Consider the following 24,259-nt stretch of genomic DNA (forward strand, 5'->3'; position numbering starts at 1 on the left):
AAAGGGAAGACTGTATGGACATTCTGGAATGCAGTTCCACATCTTTGATTGTCACAAAGATGGCCACTCCACTGAGGAAAGTATCCAAAGAAGATGGAACTTTTCACTTAAAAGCACACTGTAACAGCCTGGCGCCAACAGTGCCTGCAGATGAATGCATTGACTTCTTAAGGCATTTGCTCTAATTCGAGACTGTAGCCCAAATAATATATTGTTGAAAATCTCTAGGGAATGATATTGTCCTCTAAGAACTATATTGAGAGAACAGAGAGTTCCTAGACTCCGTTTTCTGGGTGTCATTTTCTTATCCGTACTCTTGTTTATTTACCCGGTATTGCAAATTAATTAAGATATTTCATCTCATCTGAATTGTTGGCTACAATAAAAGCCAGAGTCATGTAACTATTGAAATATTACTTTCCATGCATTGTGATTGGCAGCTCTGTAATTGTGGTAAGCTGCGTTGACCCAGGTTTCTATGGCAACCACCCTACAGTCAATTCTTACCTGTTTTCTGGTCATCCATTGTACTGAGCTTAGTCTCGTCAGCTACTGTTAAAAGGTAAATGTATAATGGTTAGCCTTGTTAGTGCCCACACCCCACATGCATCCACTGTTTATATTGTCTTTAAAGTTAGAGAAGACTGGCAATATCCCTCTTCATGCAAATGTGCAATATTATGCAGATCTCCTTTGAAGGGGCAAAAACCCCATTCTCCAGCAATAAACCTCGTAACCATCATGCATTATGTCAGTGTCATTTCCATACTGCAGGCAAGTACAATATATTATTCACATGCTATCGCCACTACCCGAGACAAGTCACCACTACACATCTGAAAGTGGTGCTTTGAGTTTTAAAGCCCCATAAATATCCCCAGATGTATCACATTTCCTTGCATTTTTAAAAGAACCATCCAAGCACACAAATCCTCCAGCAGGATTTATTTATAAAAGGGTAGGGTAGAAATGCTCATTTCAGGCAATTCTGAGTGCTTGAATTACTTTCATTTGCCTTCATTTAACACTATTCCTGACCAGGTGTGCATGCAGGAGTACATGGTTAGTTATCTCATCCTCTTGCCTTGGGATATATTAAAGCCTTATGAGAATTCATACATTATACTAGGAAAACAGGAATGGCAATTTAAACTACCAATTAGCGAGCCCTCCGGAAAGGTTCTCAGATTCTGGCACATGGTCTCCTTACCACAGGATTTGTTAACTATTCCCATAACTGATCAACACACTGCTGTGTAACCACTAAATAATGTTGCTCATGCAATATGTGTTTTATTGCTGATGAAACAGTATCAGAGGTCAAGATTCCAAAGAGCTAGTCTACCATTCCTCTCCACTTGCTGAGTTTGCGACAGGGGAGACCTTGCATCCCATCATCTCAGGACTCAAAGTAGGTTGTCAGCTGCCAACAACAAAGAGTCTTGTGGCACCTTAAAGTGGCCAGAGCCCACATCATCAGATGCATGGGTAGGCTGGTCTATTGGGCCTGAAGGAATATGGGCCATCTCCAAGCACAGTTCAGAGCAGGGCTGTTGCCTTCACATGCCCTGCTGGTGGGCATCCCAGGGGCATCTGGCTAGCCACTATGGGAATGAGAATGCCAGATCTGGTGGATGTTTGCTCTCATCCAGCAGGGCTCTTCTAATACTCTTATGCTGCAGGTAGGGTCCACCTGTCCACTAGGCAGAGCTAGGTGCTCGCCTAGGACACCAACTGGAGGTGGGAGGGAGCTCTATGTTCCTCTCTTTTCCTCTCCAACTCACCACTGGCATATCTAACTTGCTGGGAGTGCCCATTTGCTCTCTTCCTCGGGGGGGGGAGGAGAGAGGGAGAGCAAGAGAGCAAAGCCAACCTTGTCTTGCTTTGCTCTCCCTCCCCCATCCTGGTGAATGAGTAGCCTCCACGGCTCGCATTAAAGCTGGGGCTCTGCACATCTTGGCCGGAGGGGGCGCCAAAGCCAAACTTTGCCCAGGGTGCCAAAAACTCAAGCCCCAACCTTGGCTGGAGGACAGCTTATGAATCCACCAAATAAAATAAACGAATGAATACAGCATGATGAGAAAGGGGAGAAAAAGATCAACAACAACAAAAAATCTGACCAAGGAAAGCCAAAGGGCTAAATAAGAGGCAGCAGCATGAATGCTAAATGAGTATGATTCACTCCTGACCAAATGCCCCAAGCGAGGAAAAGGCTTAGCAAACTGACTAGTGTAGGCCCTATTTAACCTCAACAAAGGATCCCTCCATTGGCTGTTGCTGGTGTCCACCTTTGCATTTAATTACTTTTTTTTAAAGACTGTGAGCTCTTCGGGAAGAGAAAAACATTTTCTTTTTCTCTATGTAAGCCACTCTGAATACTTTTTTTGGTTGAAAAGCAGTATATAAATTGTAGTAGTAGGCATGGTAATAGTGTAAACTTATACCTAAGGAGTGTGTTCCGTTTTTTCCACCACACTGTCAATTGTGGATAAGTGTACACAGAAGATTCACTACAGTGCCGAGACCCATATAAACCCCACCTTACTATTTTCCCCAGTTTTATCACAGGAATGTACACCAACCCACCTAACTGACCACATGAAGAACAAAGAAAGCTTTGGCCCATGAAAGTCTGTGCCACAATAAACCTGGTAGCCATTAAGGTGCCACAATCCTCGTTACTGATTTTGCTTCAATAATAATAATAATTGACTAATAATAAAGGACTAATAAAGGAATTGGCCACTGGAAAATGGTGTAGATCAACCCTTGGCTGGCAATTCTAATCACACTGTCCTGGAGGTAAGTCTCAGGGCCAGGCTGGGATTCTCTGCGTCCATACCTGAATCCAGACACAGGGTAAGACTCCGCGTCTTTCCAAAAAATAAAAATAAAAACCCATCAAGAATGGCCTTATGGATATCCAGACAACCAAGGTTTAGTTGTTCAAGAATTATTTTAAATTACAAATATCTTTATTTCATTTTTCTAGTCTCTGGAAATAATATTAACCATCTTAAACCATATTCATATCCAATCATATTAAACCATCATATAAAGCACGCATCTGCACAAGCCTAATGTATAAAGCATATAGATGCTAAAACTGTAGAGGCATACATAATGCACTCAGTGAGACCATATTAAGCATTCTTCATACCACATATTGGATCCAGCTGTCTGGGCAAATTAATGTTTGGCATAACCAATAATGTAACTGCAACATGAAACAACAAACAACATAATTGCAACCTGAAGAAACATGTTGAAACACAACACTGAAAAATAGCCTAAATGCAATACCTAAGTCCATGCTTTTGGATTTTCGTGTCTTAACAAAGTCCAACTGGCTGGCATCTGAAAATTGCTTTGTGCGTTTTTCTGACATGCTCTGGCGTCCAAACCCTTCTCGCTGGAAGGCAAGCACCGGATCAACATCAGGACTCAGTGTGCTGTAGGAGGAGGAAAGGGGGTGGGGGAGATCACACATACATACATTTATCATAGTCGTGCAACTCCTTCATTTGCATAAGGATCAGCCTCTCTGCAAAATCAAAAACAAGCTAGCAACGTATAGTTTACTACATAGCTTGGTGTCAGATGAGTGTCCTAGTAACCATGGCAGGACTATTAGCAGTGTGCCTTTTATAAAATGGATGTGGCTACAACTACCCATGAAAATATCCTACACATGGTGAAGCTACCACAGAGGTTCATTATGCAGAAATAAATAACTAATTCAGCATATGTATGAACTGGGCCATACCTGAGGACCATTGGAAGATCTACAAGTATAGTATGACTCAATTGACTCCCACATTCAGACAACGGAGCACTTGTCTGATGTCCACATATCCATGTCCACATTCTGATGGACATGATTCTGATTGGCAATTCATTCTGACGGACAACTGATTCAATGATGTGTATGAATTGGGCCATACTTGTGGACCACGGAAAGATCTAAAAGTATGGCCTCCGTGTCCACATTCATACAATGCAGCATTTGTCTGATGTCCACATGTCCATGTCCACAACCAGACAATGCAGCATTAACATTTGCAGCAAAGAATTATGCAGGACAGATGATGTGGTAGGTTTCTACAGCAAGGTCCACTTCCCAGAGAGCTGTCAATGCTAGTGTGGTCTGATTTGATTTGTTGATCAGATTCTGTCTGCAGACATAATCACTATGGCATAGGATATGGGAAGAGAAATTGGCCCTCCAACTGTTGCTGAACTACAAATCCCATCTTCCCCATGTACAATGTATTGTGGTTGGGGATGATGGAAGCTGTAGTTCAGCAATAGCGGAAGGGCAAGGTTTGGCCACCTCTGGCATAGAATCTAGATCCCGAAGAAGCAACCATCAATCCAGCCCCCTCCCCCATATACATAACATTAGCTGAAAAAATGCAGCACCACTATATTCCATTACTTCCATCACAGAACTACAGTCTCCTCCAGAAGGGCAGTAAGAAACAATGGGAGTGCATGCAGTATCAGGATAGCAAGTGTAGTGTCACAATAGTGTCTTATTCTATCCATCCATCCATCCATCCATCCATCCATCTATCTGACTTTTGTACCGCCTCACCCAGGTGGCTCTAGACAGTTCACAAATATAGAAACAGACAAAGCAAATAAATAACTCATTACAACAAAAATAAAACCAGTTTAAAATCATTTCAGTCATCACTGAAAGCCAGGCTAAAAAGATATGTTTTTAGGGTGCTTGGAAAGGCTGCAAAAACTAAAATATCCATAGGGAGTAGGGGTGTGCAATTCGGATTTTTGGTGTTTCGATTCGGATCCTAATCGAAACACCCCTGATTCGTTTTGTAGCCGAATCTGGCCCTTCCGAATCACCCCCAATTCAATTCGGATCCAAATTAATCCGAATCTGAATCAGATTTTAAAAAAGGGTCCTGGGGCCAAAAGAGTGGGGTGGGGTGGTAGTACCTAATGGGTGGAAGCTACCACCCAAATTGCAGATGGGTTGGCCAAAGGGCTGATTTTTGGTGAATTTTTCAAGTTTTAGTGTCTTTGGAGCAGATTGGGGGCATAAAGTGGGATCTGGGCCAAAAGAGTGGGGTGGGGTGGTAGTGTCTAATGGGTGGAGGCTACCACCCCAATTGCAGAGTGATTGGGCAAAGGGCTGATTTTTGGTGAATTGTTGAAGTTTACGTGTCTTTAAGGTTTTCCCCCATTAGGTATAGTGGAGGGTGTATCGCTTCACGTCAGGGGGAAAGGGGTTGCAGTGTGGGGTTGGTGGTAGTGCCAGGTAGGGGCAAGGAAGCTACCTGAATTTTTTCAAAGGATTTGGGCAGAGGGCTGATTTTTGGTGAATTGTTGAAGTTTACGCGTCTTTAAGGTTTTTCCTCATAAGGTATAATGGAGCTTTCAGCAACCCCATAAGTGCACTTGGGACGTGCTGGGGTGGCCCAGAGTGAGTGGTGGTGTAGTGCACATAGGGTGCCAACCACCCCCATGGGTTGCTAACCCATGGGGTACTTGGTTCTGTTGTTTCTGAGGTGTTCTGAGTATAGATTCTATGATAGCAAATGAGAGTGGATTCATGGTCTCATTGAAAATCTCATTTGCCATCATAGAATATCAGTTAGCAACCCATGGGGGTGGTTGGCACCCTATGTGTACTACACCACCACTCGCTCTGGGCCACCCCAGCACCCCCCATGTGCACTTATGGGGCTGCTGAAAGACAGTGCAGCTGTTTTAAAATAGGCATAATATGGTCTCTCCAAGAAACCCTGGAGGCTCTTCTGGCTGCTGCATTTTGAAATAACTGAAGTTTCTGAATGACATACAAAGGCAGTCCCATGTAGAGCACATTGCAGTAGTCAAGCCAATAAGTTACCAGTGAGTGCACCAGTTTTGGGACCAGTTTTGGGACCATTAGCACTCCCAAACTGCGTACCTGTTCCTTTAGGGGGAGTGCAACCTACCAGAACAGGTAGTTCTATCACGTCCCTCAACTTATGACCCCTCACCATTAGTACCTCTAGATTCAGCTTCAATTTATTGTCCCTCACCCATCCCATTACTGCCTGAAGGCAGTCATTTAGGGGAGCTATGCCATTTCCTGATGATGATGTCATGGAGAAATAGATTTGGGTATCATCAGTGTATTGGTAACACCCTGCTCCAAATCCCCCTGATGATCTCACCCAGTTAAAAAGCATCAGGGATAGAATAGAGTCCTGAGGGATACTATACAATAGCCAAAGTTGGCTAGGCTTGGAAGGTAAACTGAACTAATTCTCAAATATATAGCTTGGCTAATTTCCAACCAATCTGAATTCATGCCTGTATTCAAACCCCATTCCCCAAGGGTCACTGGGGATTTTTGTGCTGGTGCACTACCAGCACACAGAAGGGAAGGTACCCAGGAGGGAAGAGATCTCTTGCCTGACCTTCCTATGGTTGGACTACGGTCACCACCCCAGCTCGGATACTGTTGATGAAGTGTGAAGCATTCATTCAAAGGAAAACACGACAAATTTGAACACACACACACACACACACACACACACACACACACACACACACACACACGTGTTCTAAGGACTCCTAAACTATAGAGACATGCACATCATTTTCAAATTGATGCTAAAATCATTTTCTGCCAAGTATTATTCTAATTGGAAAAAATCAACAAGCAGCAAACATTTATTAAAACTACTAAGGGACCTGGAATGACAGTTGACTCTTTAAAGAATGTAACCGTATTATGACCCTCAATTTTATTAAAATTCCACTTATTAATCCTGTCTCATTGTCCCTTTGTTTTCATAACATTTTCATCAAGGATTAGGGAGATATTGTCAGGCTGGAAAAAGCTTACATTTTCGGTGGTGATTCAGAACAGCTGCCATTCTTGTTTGGATAACCCTTCGTCCATATTCTTAACTTCACCCCTTGGTGCCTTGCAGCAAAATCAGGGAATACACCTTCATTTTACAAGCCTTCCTTTGTCCATTAGCAGCAGGAAATTAATACAAAAATCCACTTAAACTGCTGTTTATTTTATTTTAGTGTTTGGGGTTTTTGTTGGTGTTGTTTTAACAAAAAGAATGCAGTCAATACATGTAAGGCTCCGAACTGATCTGCCCTTTCTCATAAAGTCATTACATCTCTGTCTTTGAAAGAGCAGACATAAGAGGTGGGTTGCAAAAGGAATTTCACTATACTTAATAGCTCTTCACTCTTTCTCCCCATGTCAGGAAAAAGTATCTATGTGTTAGAAAAAATTCTACAGCAGTGCATGTAAAAGCTTCTACAAATGGACTTTTAAATTCTGCTGTGGTCGCCAAACCACTTTCAGCTGGAAAAATCCAGATTGACACATCTATTAAGTGAAGTTTTGACTGCTGCTCAATATATTTACAAACTGAGTTTTTTATTCTTTAATTTGTTTTCTATTCAAAGTCAGTGGTGGTCATTTGGAGGGTCAAAACTGAAAGTGTGCATCTTTCAAGAGGGAAAGTTTAGTATTCCAGAGTAAAAGCAACAGTGAAGGAGAAACAAACTCCTTTCAAGTTAATAATATAATTAAAGCATAATTATGATAGTGTAAGGATGAGGCCACTAACATCAATATACATAGAGAGATATATGAAATAGCTGACTCATGCAAATTCAAACAAAGAGATGCTTGCTGGTGCTAATTCTTATTAAAATATTGCTGACACCGTTTTACCAGACCCAGGAGAGTGGAGACTGGGAAAATTCTCATACTTCAACCTGCTTGTGTTAATTATCACCGCAACCCTAGCAGGGGGTTCCACAGAGAGATCTTTTATTTTGCTTATTGCTGAACATAATTATGAAGCTTACAAATTAACTTTGCTCTCTTGGATTAGGACACACAGTGTTACCTAAAAGCTATACAATGTTTATCTTACAGATGATGGCAAACAAGCCAACACCGAAGAAAACAATACACAGATGCACACCCCTCCACACACATACTCTCATCACTGCATCTGTGTAATATGAAGCTCTAAACAATCTGTAGATATAGTTAGTTTATTTATTTAAAGTTCAATTTCTATACTGCCTTTCATAGAATGTATCTCAAGGCAGTTTAAATAATAATTTGATCCTGTTGAATCCCAATTATCTACCTTGGTTAAATGCTGGGTAACCGGAGCTTTTAACCTGGATTGCCCTGAAATTCTGGATTCACACAATCAGCTCCTTAGGGCTCACTAATCCTGATTACCTTTCTAACTAGGATCCTTATGATTACATGAACCCAGCCTAAGAGCATTAGTATTAAGGGCCTTAAGTGTCTTCACTGCAATTTTTCCAGTGACTGTGTCCTTTAAATAAATGTTTCACCAACGGGTGAGAAAAAACTCAACTTTCTATGCTAAGGAGCATAGAAAGCAGAGACTGCTGCCAAGTGAACAAGGACTGAAGATACAACAAGGCCATCTACCTTGTTGTAAGTGGAGGATGTATTGATGATCAGCTTCTTTGAATTTGCAAGCTTATAGAGGTTGCTCAGAAGAAACATAGGAAACTGCCTTATACCAAATTGGTCCATCTAGTTCAGTATAGTCCACACTGACTGGAAGTAGCTTTCCAAGGTTCCGGGCAGGAATTTTTCTCAGCCCTACCTGGAGGTGCCAGAGATTGAAACTGGGACTTCTGCATGCAAAGCAGATGCTCTGCCACTGTACCATTCCCAATGAACCCCTCAGACAGCATTCTCAGTGATACTACTGTTAGGCAGTTAAAAGAGAATTGAGTGGGTAAGAGCCTGCCCCACCTTCTCAAGCATGTACAGAAGGCAGAACAAAGGAAGTTGCCTTATGTGAGTCAGACCACTGGTCCATCTAGCTCAGTATTGTCTATATTGGCTTGCAGCAGCTCTCCAAGGTCTCAGGTAGGAGTCTCTTCCGGCCCTCCCTGGAGATGCCAAGAATTGAACCTGGGGCATTCTGTATGCAAACCTGATGCTCCATCCCCATCCCCACTCTTGATGGAAGACACATGAGTAAGAACTCCAGGGTTTGAGTTCTAGCGTGAACTCAATATAGCCAGACAGTCAAACTGCCAGCCCAAGGGCCAGAGCAGGCCTGCTGAGATCGCCTGACCAGCCCACGTAAAAAATCCCCTCATAAGGATTCAGGGTGGATAAAAATCAATGATTAAAATAAATAAATTTTTAAAAATCAGATTTTTAAAAATAAAATGCTTTTTGAGGGAAAAATCTATCTAAAGATAGTTTTCTATTTAATATACATTATAGTCCAAAGGTTATTCATCATGAAATAAGGATTAGTTTTTAATTATGTAGCATGAGGCTGTATATTCAATGTTTAAATTTTTTGGTAAATTAATTCCATTAATCCATTCACAATGTCATGCTCTTCCAGAGGTTTCTATAAGATTATTTTGGGCAATTTTTCTATCTAGAAGAGGACCAAAAATGAAACTTTGTTTTGGTTGTAAATAGTAAGATTATGCCAGCAAGAATGAGTCTTTATGTAAAAATCCATGATTTAAAGTGTGAGTTATATCAACTTGATTTAAATCAAATCCACCCTGTAGGGATTTGTTGAGGAAAAGTTATTATACACCAAACAATCCAAACTCTGAAAAAGAGTGACCACACATTTTGTTGGCCAGCTAGCTTCCTTCTGTCTTCCTTCCTCTGGCTCTCACTGGAGGAAAAGTGTGAGTGGCTGGATTGCTTGCTTCCTCCGATGTCACCCTCCTCGCCTCCCTTATGGCGGGCTCTTCAGCATGCAAAGTACTGAAGGGAGGAGGAGGAGGAGGAGGAGGAAAAAAGACAAAGTTAGAGAATGGCATGGGCAGGGGACTTTTTCTTTGGGCAGAAAAGGAGAAAGAGGGGAGTAAGAAAGAAAGAAGGAAGAAATGAAGGAGGAGGAAGAAATAAGTGGAGGGTAATGGAGAAGGAAGAGGGGTTCTGCTTTTCTTGTTGACTCGGAAACAAATCTCAATGTGTACAGTGGGGCTTACTCCCTAGAAAGTGTGCCCATTTTGAAACTAACGGATGCTTCATGTGGATGGTCTGCTCCCTGGCTCTCTACCCACAATGAGAACACAGAGTAGATTCTTCATTTAATCCACAAGCAAGTGTTGAGGTGTGTATGTGGTGCTGGTGGTAGTGGAGGTGGGGATCCACCTTTTTACCACTCTGTGTAATATTCTTGATTGCAATAACGGTTAAAATGTGATGGTTATGTAAGGTGGGGTGAGAGGGGCACCAGGTGGCAGAAAGTGGCGCAAGGCTGTGTTCGGCCCCTTGGAGGTGAACTGGGATTAAATCTGGCCCACCACCCCATTGAGTTGGACACCCCTGCAATACAGGGTCAACTGATTACACAGAGGTTGATAAGACATCTCTGAAAGTTTTTTGTTTAGTTTAGAATGATCGACTAGTGTAGTTCAACATCTTCATAATATTTTCTAACACTTTTAGATACAGAAAGGATCCATTACAAATGCTCAGATTCAAGGCAATGATACCGGAGCTCGTGAATAAATCAAAAATTATATAATTAAATTAGCAGAGCAATACTGAGCAAAAATTAGCTTGTAATACTTTGCCTAAATGTGTTTTTAGAACGCACACATGACTATACAATTAACCCACACAGGAGTCTGTCAAAAATCAATCTGTCTGCCCTTTCTTATGGAAACAATGACAACCAAAGGTGTGAGATATTGCTTGTTTTGATCATCTGTCAAAACGAAAGAAATCCATATGCGCTACAATCAGCCACTGAAGAGCAGCTGCAACCTTTTTGCTACTTCTGATTTCCTGTGCAGATGGATTGTGTGCTCATAGGCTGTGTTCACATAAGCAAATGCTGAGAAGTATTCTGTGAGAAGGCCTTCCCCATGTACCATTCACATACACACACACACATACACACACACCCGTGTGAAGAATACATTCCTCCCTCAAGGAGAGTCACCTAAGTTGGAGGCAGGTGACAAACCACTATAAGGGGAGGGGTTTGGAGCTGGGTGGCAGAGTGGCAGAGCATCTGCTTTACATGCAGAAGGTCCCAGGTTCAAAGAGTCCTGTCTGAAAACCAGGACAGTTGCTGCCAGTCAGTGTAGACAATATTGAGCTAGATAGACCAAAAGCCAGATTCCGTATATAGCAGCATACTATTCCTATGTCCTTCATACAAGTGCTATACTATGTAGTCTTTGATTCCGCCTCCACCTTTGAACAGCAGGTCCTAATACCATGTCTCAAGCCACTGTGGAAGCACACGGGAGGCCACTTTTCTAGCAACAAAAATGCACAGCTCTCAGAAGTTATTTTTTGCTCCTGTCTAGGTGCTGATTCTCCAGAGTTCTCTTCTGCTGTGCTTCCCTGCTAACTGAGCAACTAGGCACTTTTAGAAGTGGTGATTCTTTTAGGCTTAGCAGGAGAGAGCAACTATCCCTACCTAGCCCCAACACTGCGTCCCTACAGTAGTTGTTGCTAGTGTCTACCTTCTTTTTCTTGTTCGGATTGTGAGCCCTTTCAGGACAGGGAATTGTCTTATTTATGCATTATTTTTCTGTGCAAACCATTGTGAGAACTTTGGTTGAAAAGTAGTATATAAATATTTGTAGAAGTAGTAGTGGTAGTAGAAGAAAAGGAAACAATCGATAGAGATAAGCAATTTGGAAAGAGGGACATACAGTCTTCTTTACTCCTGCTCTTCTGTCAGAAAGGGAAATATAGGAGTTAAAAGTGCATTAACCCATTGATAAACAGATGCAACTCTCTGCATGGATCTTACCATTCTGTGGATTCACTGATTGTTGGTTTACTCCAGGCAGCAACATCCACTGTTCCGAAACCCACATCATCATGGGAGCTGGAAGATGATTGGTCTGAAAGGTGGGGAGGTAGTACTGGTAGTCGGTCGTCCTCAATAATGACCATGTCATCTTGGGGCATGTTGACTGTTGGAGAAAGCTGGTATTTACCTGCACAAAAAGGGGAGGGGAAGAGAACTAACTTTACAAAATGAATACTCAACACCACACACTCTCCCCATGCTGGCAGAGTTTAGAAACACATTGGCCAACAATCTCTTGCCCCTCTTGTATTCTACCAAAGACAACCACAGGGCTCTGTGGTCTCCAGGAGTCGACACCGACTCGACGGCACACTTTACCTTTACATATATTTTGGATAGGTTTCCATACATTACAGCCGGCTCCATCAGTTGCACCACAGTGGACAGCCTCGTTGTGTTTTGCCCAATACAGATTTCAGAGGTGCAGCTGACTACTGACATGTTAGAGACCCAGATGTACCAATTTTAATTTTATTTTATTCCATCCAAAGGCTGTGCAACCCAGTGCTGGCATTTTGGCCCACTGGGGCTGATACACATGTGAAAAGCAGCCCCTGCAGTGGTGCGGAGGTGAGCAGTTGTTCAAGGACTTAAAACAGCATGAAGGACTTGTGCCATGCTAGTACCTGCATTGTATTGCAAAATTGCCCGCCTCTACAATACCGCCAAGGTTGTCTCTCTCGTGCACAGCAGCGACAACAGGCAGGCAACAGCAGCAGTGGATTGCTCAGCATCAGCGACACAGGCAGAGTGCCCATGCATACTGGGCGCTCCCCATACAGAGGGTAGAGTGTAGTTGGATTAGAATCAGATAAACTGATTCAGATTCCCACTCACTCACATAGCGCACTGGTGAACTTGGGACAGTCTCGATCTCCCAGCCTAACTAAGCCTCACTGGACTGCTGAATGGATAAAATAGTGGAAAGGCATGAACACTGCCTTGAGCTCCTTGGAGGAGAGGCAAGGTGAAAATATTGCCAATTTAAAATAGCAGAGTTCCATTCCCTGTAAGCACAGAGGCAGAGGTACCATACAAGGTCTTGGTGGGGAAAGGGAGGTCTCTGTGGGCCTCTTATACTCCCGTCCACCCCTTCCTTCTACTTGGAGACACTTACTAAGGGCTGGAGTTGAATGTAGAATATGTGCAGGCCTCACATTTCCGCAATGGCCTGGTGTGCTGAGTAAGGATGTGCATGAACTGATTTTTTTCTATTAGATGTGTGCCCAAATTGAATCACCCCTGATTTGTTTTGTGTCCAAATCTGTCCCCTGAATCACCCCAAATTTGATGTGGATTCAATTCAGATAGATTCAGACCACTTATAAAGGCCCTAGGGGTACTAGATTTGGGTGGTGGGTAGGTCCCCATGGGTGCCACCTACCACCCTAATTTCAAGGCAGTGGGGCACTTGGTTGATATTTAATGATTTATTTTAGTTTTTGCAGGTTTTGTAAATTTCTGCCATAGGAAATAATGGGGATTCAAACACGCCCTATCCTAACCCTAACATGGATCCCCAGCTTTCATTTAAAAATGAAGCTAAGCTCTAGCCCTTGTAGAAGCGGAGTTATGGAGCAAAATGTGCAGTCACTATTTTTCACATGTTTGGATTATATGGTGTATAATAACATCACATAATGAATCCCTATGAGAATTCATTATACTCCTTCATGTCTTCTGTTCATTTTGACTGTCATTGGACAGTGCCAACTGTCAACTGCCATGTGCCAACTACACACACACCCCACCTGTAAGGCAGTGGGGTACTCAGTATATTTTTTGGAATATATAAGTGTTTTGATTCTTTGGTTTCTAATAACTTTTCCTCATAATGAATTCCTATGAGGATTCATTATACACTTTCATTTCTTCTGTTCATTTTGACTGTCATTGGACAATGTCAACTGTCAACTGCCATGTGTCAACTACACACACCCCCAACACACACACACACACACACACACACACACACACACACACACACACTCAGTTTATTTTTTAAGAAATGTTTGAAGTGTTTAGATTCTTTGGTGTCTTCATTAGACACCTTCATTTCTTCTGTTCATTTTGACCTCACTGCTTTGTGGGTGGGGATGGGGAATTAGTGGCATCCCATGTGCCAACTACCCCCCTACCCGCAAGTCACTGTGTACTCAGTTTATATTTTATGAATTTTTGAGGTGCTTAGACTTTTTGGTGTGTAATGAGGAAAGGTTATTCGACACCAAGGAGTCTAAACACTTGAAAAGATTTCTAGAACATAAACTGAGTTGTACCCCACTGCCTTGTGGGTGGGGGGCGGGTGCAGTTGGCACATGGCAGATGAAAGTTGGCACTGTCCAAAGACAGTCAAAATGAATAGAAGAAATGAAGACGTATAATGAATCCTCATAGGGATTCGTTGAGGAAAAGTTATTATACACCAAAGAATCCAAAACTTGAAAACTAGTGACCACACATTTTGTTCCATAACTCCAATTCTACAAGGGCTAGAGCTTAGCTTTTTTTAAAAAATGAAAGCTGGGAATCTGGGGGAATTAATAGGAGTAATCCTAATCTCAAATAGATTCCAATCGAATCTGGCGCTATTTGATTTGGACCCAAATCAACCAATGGACTACAGGAGCGATTTGTTCTGTCTCCAAATCACCTGAATCAGCTAGATTTGGGTACATTTGTACCTGAATTGATTTACACATCCCTAGTGCTGAGCACCTGTCTGCGCTAAGAGAAGAAGGGAGGATAGGGCTATATTATTCCCTATGATCTGTGCAAGAGCATGGTGCTGATATGGGTAAGGGCCATGCCCTAGATCAGTGGTTTCCAACCAGGGTTCCTCCAGATGTTGCTGAACTACAACTCCCAGCATCCCCAACTACAAATTATTGTGGCTGGGGATGCTGTGAGTTGTAGTTCAGCAACATTGGGAGGAAGCCTAGTTGGGAACCACTGCCACAGTTAAATATCCTTGCTTCATGTTGACATCATTAACTGATGACCAAAATGTAACATTCCTAGCCCTGAGAATTTCAGCTGAGAAACCTAATACAGAATCACAAAGAGATCCATCTCTTCTTTAAATTTAAAAAAAGGTTAAAAAAAGAGATTTAGGATTTTAAAAGGCCTCTATAGCACGTAGACCCATCACTGTCAAGCTGAAATGAATGTGTTCAAGTTTGCATAGCAGCTAATTCTTTGCCTAGCAAAAGCTTCTTTGATGGACAGGTTAATGTTGAGCCTTGTAATGCACTCCTTTCCAAACATAATGCCTACAAGATTGTTAACTCTGCACCTAATAACGTATACAAACAGCTGAATGCAAAAGAGTATAGCCTTATGGCATTTTACAGATGAAGCCTCCAATGTTGAGAAGCAAAAGCAATTCAGTGGCATGTCTAGCTTTTCTCTGTACTTAATATTTCAACAAGAATGAGTGATGACATTTTAGTAGTCACACTGAAATGTAAAAGAAAATAATTTTCTCTTACTGCAGATGGCAGATAGAAAGACCACCGCCCTTTAGGCTATGCCGGACACAATCCACCAAAGGCAGAAGAATCACAAATAACTCCAACATATAGTCCATAAACTTAACTTGATGGATTTTGGTTTAAACTGCTTAGTTCTACTGATACAAACTTGGCTAAGAGATTTGAGGAAGATCTTATTAGGGAAGAATGAGTGTGGAGGAGCAAAGGCTTTAGATACACAGAGATCCCTAAGAACATAAGGACAGCCCTGCTGGATCAGGCCCAAGACCCATCTAGTCCAGCATCCTGATTCACGCAGTGGACCACCAGATGCCTCCGGGGAGCCCTCAGGCAAGAGATGAAGGCACGCCCTCCCTCCTGCTGTTGCTCCCCTGCAACTGGTATTGAGAGGCATCAAGCCTCTGAGGCTGGAGGTGGCCTATAGCCACCAGACTAGTAGTCATTGATAGACCTGTCCTCCATGAATTTGTCTAAGCCCCTTTTAAAGCCATCCAAGCTACTGGCCATCACCACATCCAGTGGCAGAGAATTCCATAGATTAATTATGCATTGTGTGAAAAAGTACTTTCTTTGGTTGCTCCTAAATTTCCCGGCTTTCAGCTTAATGGGATGACTCCTGGTTCTAGTGTTATGAGAGAAGGAGAAAAATTTATCCTCTCTACTCCATGAATAATTTTATACACCTCTATCATGTCTCCCTGTGCTCGCCGATTTTCCAAACTAAAAAGCGCCAGATGCTGTAGCCTTGCCTCATAAGGAAGGTGCTCCAGGCCCCTGATAATGTTGGCTGCCCTTTTCGGCACCTTTTTGAGTCCTCCGATGTCCTTCTTAAGTTACGGTGACCAGAACTGTATGCAGTACTCCAAATGTGGCTGCACCATAGATTTGTATAAGGGTATTATATTAGCATTTTTCATTTTCAATCCCCTTCCTAATGATTCCTAGGATGGCATTTGCCTTTTTCACAATTGCCATGTCCACCACGACCCCAAGATCTCTCTCTCTTGGTCAGTCACTGACAGCTCAGACCCCTTCAGCAAGGCCTCTTCTTCTATATGTTTAATGATTTGGTCCTTAAGTATGCTTTCCATCAATTTACCATACACTGAAGTTAAGCTAACCGGCCTCTAGTTTCCCAGATCCCCCCTGGATCCCTTTTTGAAAATCGGAGTTACATCAGCAACTTTCCAGTCCTCTGGTACAGATGCTGACTGTAGGGACAAGTTACATATTTTTGAAAGGAGGTCGGCAATTTCACATTTAAGTTCTTTAAGGACTCTCGGGTGGATGCCATCTGGTCCTGGCAATTTGTTAATTTTTAATTTTTCAAGACAGTTAAGAACATCCTCTCCCAACATCTCAAACTGGCCCAGTTCTTCAGCCTCCAAGCCTGAGAAGCGCCGTTACAGAGCGGGGACAGGGTCACTAACTCCCACTGTGAAGACGGATACAAAGAACTCATTCAGTCATATTTCTGGCCTGTATCATGCATATGGTAACTTCTACATATGCATGATACAGGCCAGAAATAGGAGATAGGCTGCAGGCGCCCGACAATGACACTTGGTAACAAAATCCAAGTAGCATCGGAAGTGGTCTTAAGCAGGACATCCCCCACCCACCCACACACGCCCGGAAGCCAAATAGATACATCACAAAATATAAATACGAAAATTCAGGTCTTTTATTTATTTGTTTGTTTGTTTGTTTGTTTTGTTTTATTTTTACATTTAGATCCCGCTTTTCCTTCAAGGAGCCCAGAGCGGTGTACTACATACTTGAGTTTCTCCTCACAACAACCCTGTGAAGTAGGTTAGGTTGAGAGAGAAGTGACTGGCCTAGAGTCACCCAGCTAGTATCATGGTTGAATGGTGATTTGAACTCGGGTCTTCCCAGTCCTAGTCCAGCACTCTTTACACTACACCACGCTGGCTCTTTTTGCGTGGTGTAGTGGTTTTTGCGTCTTTGACTTCCAATTATCAGGCTGCACAAAAGCATATTATTAGGTAGGATAGTAGCTTGCTTGAAGAAGCCCCAACCCTTTTAAAACAACACCACACAACACACAGAGCAAAACACAACCAGAGTGTGCTGAAGTGCTCAGAGTAAATGAGAGGCATATGGATTCAAATCCCTGCTCAGGCATGAAGCTTGCTGCATCACCCAGGACAGAAACTCTCTCTTGGTCTCCATCTCTTGGTCCAATCTACCTCTCATGGTAATTGGGAGGCTAAAATGGGCTAAAGCCATACATGCTGCCCTCATTTCCTTGGGAGAAAGGCAGAATACAAAACTGATCCGACAGACTAGTTCTGTAGGCAGTCCCAATCATAGCGACATAATATATTGTGCTTTGATATCACGATGGAAAACAACATAGATTTTGGGAAACTGAAGTGTTTCTGTTACGAAGCAGTGCCATGAAATGCAACCTTTGGAACAACAACCTCAACAAAAAACCCTTGCAGAAATAATGAAATACAATCCCCATGTACTGATTAAGCTTGAAATCAAATAGATACAGTTTGCATACTTGAGCCTAAAAATTAAACACATTGAGGCATTAAATCCTAACTTAATGCTACCCTAAAACTCAATTAGCTGAGAAATACTTTTAACTCTTGGTTACATTTAATTTATTTATTTCCACCACTTTTCTTTGCAAGTTCAAATGTTACCGAAAGATGGAAAGCAGATTCACACTACTGAGATTCGGAGCGTACAAACTGTACTCTCTTTTGATGCAGGTTTGGGCAAGTAGAATACTTAATGCTTTGGGGCTTGTTTTCCCAGTGTAAGAACATTACATTTATTAAAACAGAAGTAAGGAAAACAGATCCAGTTAGGAATCCTATAATTAGGGGGGAAACTTTACTTTCTCAGAATATGAGAGGGATCCCTGCAGGGAAGAGAGCATTCTAGAGTTACTGCTTAGGTAACATTCCTCCATTATTATGCAAGTAATGCTTTAGAATTATTAAAGCCTGCTAGGTCAATCGTGCCTGCTTGTTATATGATTTCCCACCCACCCCTCACTTGTGGATGAGATTTTTTTTGCTTCTGTTTAGGCAATGATTCTTCCGAGTTCTCTTCTGCTATGCTTCACTGCTAACTGAGCAGCCAGGCATTTTTAAATTCTTTTATGTTTAACAGGAGAGAGCAACTGGCCCTATCTATCCCCAGCACAGCATCCCTCCAGTGGCTATTGCTGGTGCCTACCTTATGTTTCTTTTATAGATTGTGAGCCCTTTGGGGATAGGGATCCATCTTATTTATTTGTTTGTGTTTGTTATTCCTCTATGTAAAACACTTTGGAAACTTTTGTTGAAAAGCGTTATATAAATATTTGTTGTAGTAGACGACAAGTGAGTGCTGTAAGTTATTCCCTTTAGGGGATGGGGCCATAGCTCAGTGGAAGAACATCCAACATGCTTGTATGCAGGAGATCCCAGGTTCACTCCCTGGCACCTCCAGGTAGGGCTGGGAGAGACTCCAGCCTGAAACCTTGGAGAGCCACTGCCAGTCAGTGTAGACAGTGCTGAACTAGATGGAGCCATGGTTCGACTTGGTCTAAGGCAGCTTTCTATGTTCCATCCCTGGCATCCCCAGGCAAAGCTGGGAAATGGCTGTCTGAAATATCTTGGACATCCATTGCAAGTCAATGTAGAGAGCGCTGAGCTAGATGGACCAATGGTCTGACTCCGTACAAGGCAGCTTCCTGTGTAATCCTATGTCAAGCTCAATTTTGAGAGTAACCTTTTTGGGGACTACAGTGCAGCCAACACAGGTATATGGCAGCATATTATCTGAAATGCCTAGGTTGCTTTGGGTGCATCTCCAAACATGAAGCAAGCCACAATGGATGTCCTGGGCCCCACCACGCCCCCATGCTTCTTCAAGCTGGTTTACAGCACTGGCAAACTAGCTGGCAGGGATCACGGAAGCAACTGAGAAAGAGGTTGGGGTCCACCTCTGATGGATTTCCCTGTTGATTCAGCCATTGGTCTTATTTCTCCGTGACTGTCTGCCATAGAGGATGAGCAATCAGCAGTTCAGTAAAAGGAGGAGGCCCCTGCTTGTCAAGCCAGATCAAAAGGCTTTGCATGAAAGCAAAGTGCAGGCTTCTCTACTGGGTTTTCTGTAGCTGCTATAGGGATCCCAGAAAGTTTATAGTCCCAGGGTCTAGACTGAGGCTTATGACACAACCACTTTGCAGAAGCTAAGCAGGCCTGAGTCTGGGTCTGCATTTAGATGGAAGACCATCTGGAAACCCTACATACTGTATGCTGCCTTGAGTTGCATCCTAGAAGAAAGGCAAGATATAAATGTTGTAAATACATAGAGTAGCTGGCTGGTAGTCCAGCGAGCAAGCGTAGAGTTGGGGTAGGGATCCTTTGGTCACAATAGGCTTCTAAAAAGGCCCCCCAATTTATCATTATGCATTAACGTGAGAACAGCTCAGGGGGAATTTACACAATCGAGGTTTGCATGCAACATCATTCACCAGGAGGTAACATTTCCCTCTGATTTCACGGTCACTAGTTGTTCCCAATATACCCACATGTGGTGAAGATGCAGTCTGAAGCTCAACTACCGAACACTAATGGCACATTTCAAATGGTTGTGAAATAGCCTCCCTCCGTATCACCTTTTCCCCATGGGAGAAGACAGGATGGACAGCCGGGAAGCAGGACAAAATGAAAATCCCAAGCAAGACTTGCACTGTGGATTTTTCTCATTTGCTCAAAGCACTACCCATATATGCATGAGGTTTGGACCATATAAATGAAAGCTGGAAGTCGTATGTGCGGACCATCACAGAGCTCACTTACACCTTGTGCATATAATCAATTTAATCTACTTAACCTTCATGCCACAGGGACTTCTATAGCACTCCAATTTGAAAAAGAAATGCATTTTCTAAAGTTAAACCAGAACATTAGAATCTGATGCTCCATTGCTTTGAGCAAACTCAGAGCAGGATTTCAAAAATCAATCTATGGATATCTGTATCCATAATGTCTGTGTCAATAATTGCCAGGGGGTGGGGGAGCGGGGTGGGGTGATGGATTTGAGCAACTGTATTTGAGTTACAGACTTGCAGATGAATCTAGGAATACATGTCTTTTAATTCTGTGAGGTGCTATATCAATTAAAAGTGTGCTTTAAAATGTGAAAATTCTGCATGAACCAAATCCCATTATGAGCTACTTGGTAAATCCAGCCACTCCAAGCCTTTATTAACTGGATCCGTTAGTAGGAGAGAGAGAGAAAACCCTGAATTGCTACAGAGCAAGTACTAATAACCTCAATATATCCACTGGGGGCCATGCAGAGAGCAGAGTACTGAATCCAAACAAAGGATGCATAAAATTAGCTACATGATTTTAAAGTTAGGGGCCTGCAAGGCATATAAAGCAGAGACACAAAACAAAACACCCCCTAAACAAACATCATACTAAGCACAAATTGGATAAGGTCCATATGAGCTTATCTTGTTTTAGAGGGGGGACTTAAATGAAGACAAAATCAATGCTGAAACTTAACTGATACATCCTTAATAACAACATCCATTGACTCTGTAGATTTAATGAAGCTGCACCAGTCAGCCCCACAGAGGACTAATACAATGTATGTCTCTCCAACTCAGACGCAGCAAAACGTTTCAAAATGTTCCTGTGGTGATCACCTGCTCCACAATCCATGACGTGCGTTATCAATTTATTGACTCACATTAAGAAACCTGTGTGTTGAACTTGAAGGGGGTGGGAAAAGAAATAAGCCATGCTTTTAAATTGGCCACTCCAATTGTCTATGTTTCAGGCTGCCCACATTCATAACGCATCAATCATCCATCAGTTAAAAAGCACGCACAAAAAGAAAGATGATAAACACGACATGATCAGCAGAGTCTGCTTGACTCACCCATTATCCTATTCAGGGCAGAATTCCTGGTGGGCGATTCGCTGAGCCCTTCAATTCCGGTGCACAATGAATGGGAAATCCGACGCTCCCGGTCATCCAGTATTGTCTCAATAGGCAACTCTGGCCCTGGGGGACTCCCAGGTGACTCCAGCTGCACGGAAAGGGGAGAGAAAAGACACAGTGCTGAAGGTCCATTTAACAGCATGGGGGAACAATCACAACTTGCCGCAGGCCCAGACCTGGCTGGGCACCAAATGAGCTAGAACCTTTCACCCTGGACCACAATAATTCGCAATGACAGCACTGCTTAATGGGCAACTTTTGGTGCCACTTCACACCACGTCTCCCATGGAGCCCTGTCGGACTCCATCCCTTTCCAGGACGAAACAGGCAAAGACAAAGCACCATGTTTCGGTTTATCAGTACTGCACATTTCCTTGAGCAAGCAGGCAGTCTCGTATGCTTCAAAATTATCTGGCAGATAGCCTGGACCTTTTTTCACAGACTGACAGCTTGTCAGGACCGGAGCCTTCAGAACAGTGGCGGGGAGGGGAGGGAAACAAACCCACAGAAAGGAACAGAAATGAAAGAGAACTCCATTTCAAAGCTGGTTGCTTCCAAACCTTTTCCAAATGGAGCCGTTTGCTTTCTGACACAATCGTCGTGAGATTTCAGGTCACCCCCCCACCACCAACAACATATACACACATGCACAGCATACAACCCAGTCTCACAACTACTAATTACAAATAAATACCCAAAACTAGCATTATACAATGATTTGGAATTAATATTGGTTACTTTGTACAAATACGACCATAAACAAAGTTGTTTGAGTTTGGTGGGTATTCTCTATGCACTCTGTGCGTCTGACCTACAAGGGTAAAACGTTTCATCATCTTTTCAGGGTGTGAGTGGCATCTCTATCAGTTTTGTTACACATACACATATGAATCTTGTCCCACTTTCTCCAAACCCCTTCAGGCCTAAAAGTGCCTTTCAGAATCCCTGGCCTAGCAGGGAGTCTCCAGCCTGTGTACTGTGAAGAGTCGGGGTGTGCGAGGAGAGGGATGTTTATGCCTGGCTGTGTAAGAGGGGAACCCCCAAAACAAAACGGAAACATATAACACCGCTTCTCTCTCTTTGTTTTCTCTTTCCAACTGCCCTGTGCAAATGTAACATGACTAATTGGTGCACTATTATTACCCCTACTAACTTAGCAAAGAGGCACCTTTTACCGTGGTGATTCTCTTTATTTAGCAGGGGGAGAGTAACTGGCCCTATCCACCCCCAGCACAGTACCCCTCCAGTGACTGTTGCTGGTGTCTATCTTGTTGCTTTTTAGATTGTGAGCCCTTTGGGGACAGGGATCCATCTTATTTATTTATTATTTCTCTGTGTAAACCACCCTGAGCCATTTTTGGAAGGGCGGTTTAGAAATCGAATAAATAATAATAATAAATGAGAAATGGGCTAAAGAATCATACACCCCTCTCTGCACAGTCCTATCCCATGCAAATCTCTCTCCATGGGTCCTAACCATGGTGAAGATTAAGATTGGCACTGGCTTTAATCTAGGCTTGCTAACTCTGAGTGAAGCTATTCTTGGGGTTTCCTTTCCAAAATAATTTTTCTAATATTTTTCACAATCTCAAACCATTAAGATCTTCTGGACTGTTTCAGTAGCCACCTGGAGATGCAGATTCCTGGAAACTCCAGGCCAATCCTAAAGAATTGGCTACCTTAAATATAATCATTGTTAATGTGCATCAGGGTTCACTTCCAACCAGAATTTTGAAACCAGCTTTAAACCCTAGTTAAGAATCTGCACGCAAATAATTTAGAACATATCTACTGTTAATGTATGCCAATACTTCTATAAATTACAAGCAAGCCACACTCATAAGAGCCTTTTGCAAGATCAATATTTCACACCTTCCAAGCCACATGAAGAGCTAAATCCTGATGAATTCCAAGTAGACCATGAAATGCATGCAGCACAGTGACCGCTGAGAAGAACATGCCATACTAGTTGAGAACTAAATGGGTATAGAATGATAGAGAATTGCAATCATATGAATTATAAGTAACATATATTCTTTAAAACAGGCACTTGTGCCATGTTATTATGAACTCTCTGCTTTTGATTAATTCATATTCTCAGTATGAGTAAACAAATGTATGCATTGAACTGTTCTCTAAAAAGCCTTCTTAAACCACTTAAGTGCATACTCAACACTTCTGAATGCAGATTAATAATCCCTCCTTAAAGTCATTTATCCAGCTGGTCAATCAGGGTGGTAAAATGGTGATTGGTTTCCCCAACTTAATGCATGGTAAAGCATGGATTCCAATCTACTTTCGAGACTCACTGGGCCCAAGTGGGGCTAGCATTGAATTTAAACAAAGGACGTGATCCTGTGCATGTGGTACTTATGATAAAAGCCCAGGGACTAGCACCATGTCAACTTTGAGTGACTTCATATCACCAGAACAATGGATAAAGAAAGAATTTGCAAAACTTGCAGTACTTCAAAGTGGGTGAAGCACAATCGGAGGACATTGCAAGAAGTATTATTTCTGTTCAAAGCTATCGTCTTTTTAATATAAATGAGATATTTAATGAAGTTCTGAATTGCAGTCTTATCTTTCCCAGTTTGATCAGCACTGGGGAGATTTACTGCATTGAAGGGTCAACACAATTACAATTGGAGGCACGTCAGGCTGCAGGAGAATAATAAACTTGCCGTGCAAGTGAATTAGACTCAATAAGGTTTAAATTGTGAAATGAGGATTTGTTTTATTCAGGTTTTTCCCCTCTAAATTGCAGATTACAACTGACAGCTCCACTGAAAAGTAAATTAAACAATATTCAAAGCCTCTGATGTAAAAGAATCAAAGGCAAATTTAAGGAGAATAAAATGTTAAAATTTTGAAATGCTGTTAAAAAAGAGGAAGAGAAAGAATCTACCCAAG

The 24,259-nt window shown here is 42.4% G+C and overlaps 1 protein-coding gene across 9 annotated transcripts in view; it reads right to left on the reverse strand.

The window, feature by feature from the left end:
- Positions 1-24,259, reverse strand: part of PARD3 (par-3 family cell polarity regulator) — a 766,284-nt gene that overhangs the window by 221,767 nt on the left and 520,258 nt on the right. For 8 of the 9 annotated variants that reach the window (XM_053261606.1, XM_053261605.1, XM_053261600.1 and 5 more), the window contains 4 exons: positions 21,284-21,434; positions 11,802-11,991; positions 3,304-3,452; positions 508-552 (listed from right to left, as the gene is read on the reverse strand). In XM_053261606.1, coding sequence (XP_053117581.1) covers positions 508-552; positions 3,304-3,452; positions 11,802-11,991; positions 21,284-21,434 — 535 coding nt within the window. The remainder of the gene's footprint in view (positions 1-507; positions 553-3,303; positions 3,453-11,801; positions 11,992-21,283; positions 21,435-24,259) is intronic. The other variant, XM_053261599.1, reaches the window with a different exon arrangement.

This window comes from Hemicordylus capensis, chromosome 6, assembly GCF_027244095.1.
Source record: "Hemicordylus capensis ecotype Gifberg chromosome 6, rHemCap1.1.pri, whole genome shotgun sequence".
NCBI classification, from domain to species: domain Eukaryota; kingdom Metazoa; phylum Chordata; class Lepidosauria; order Squamata; family Cordylidae; genus Hemicordylus; species Hemicordylus capensis.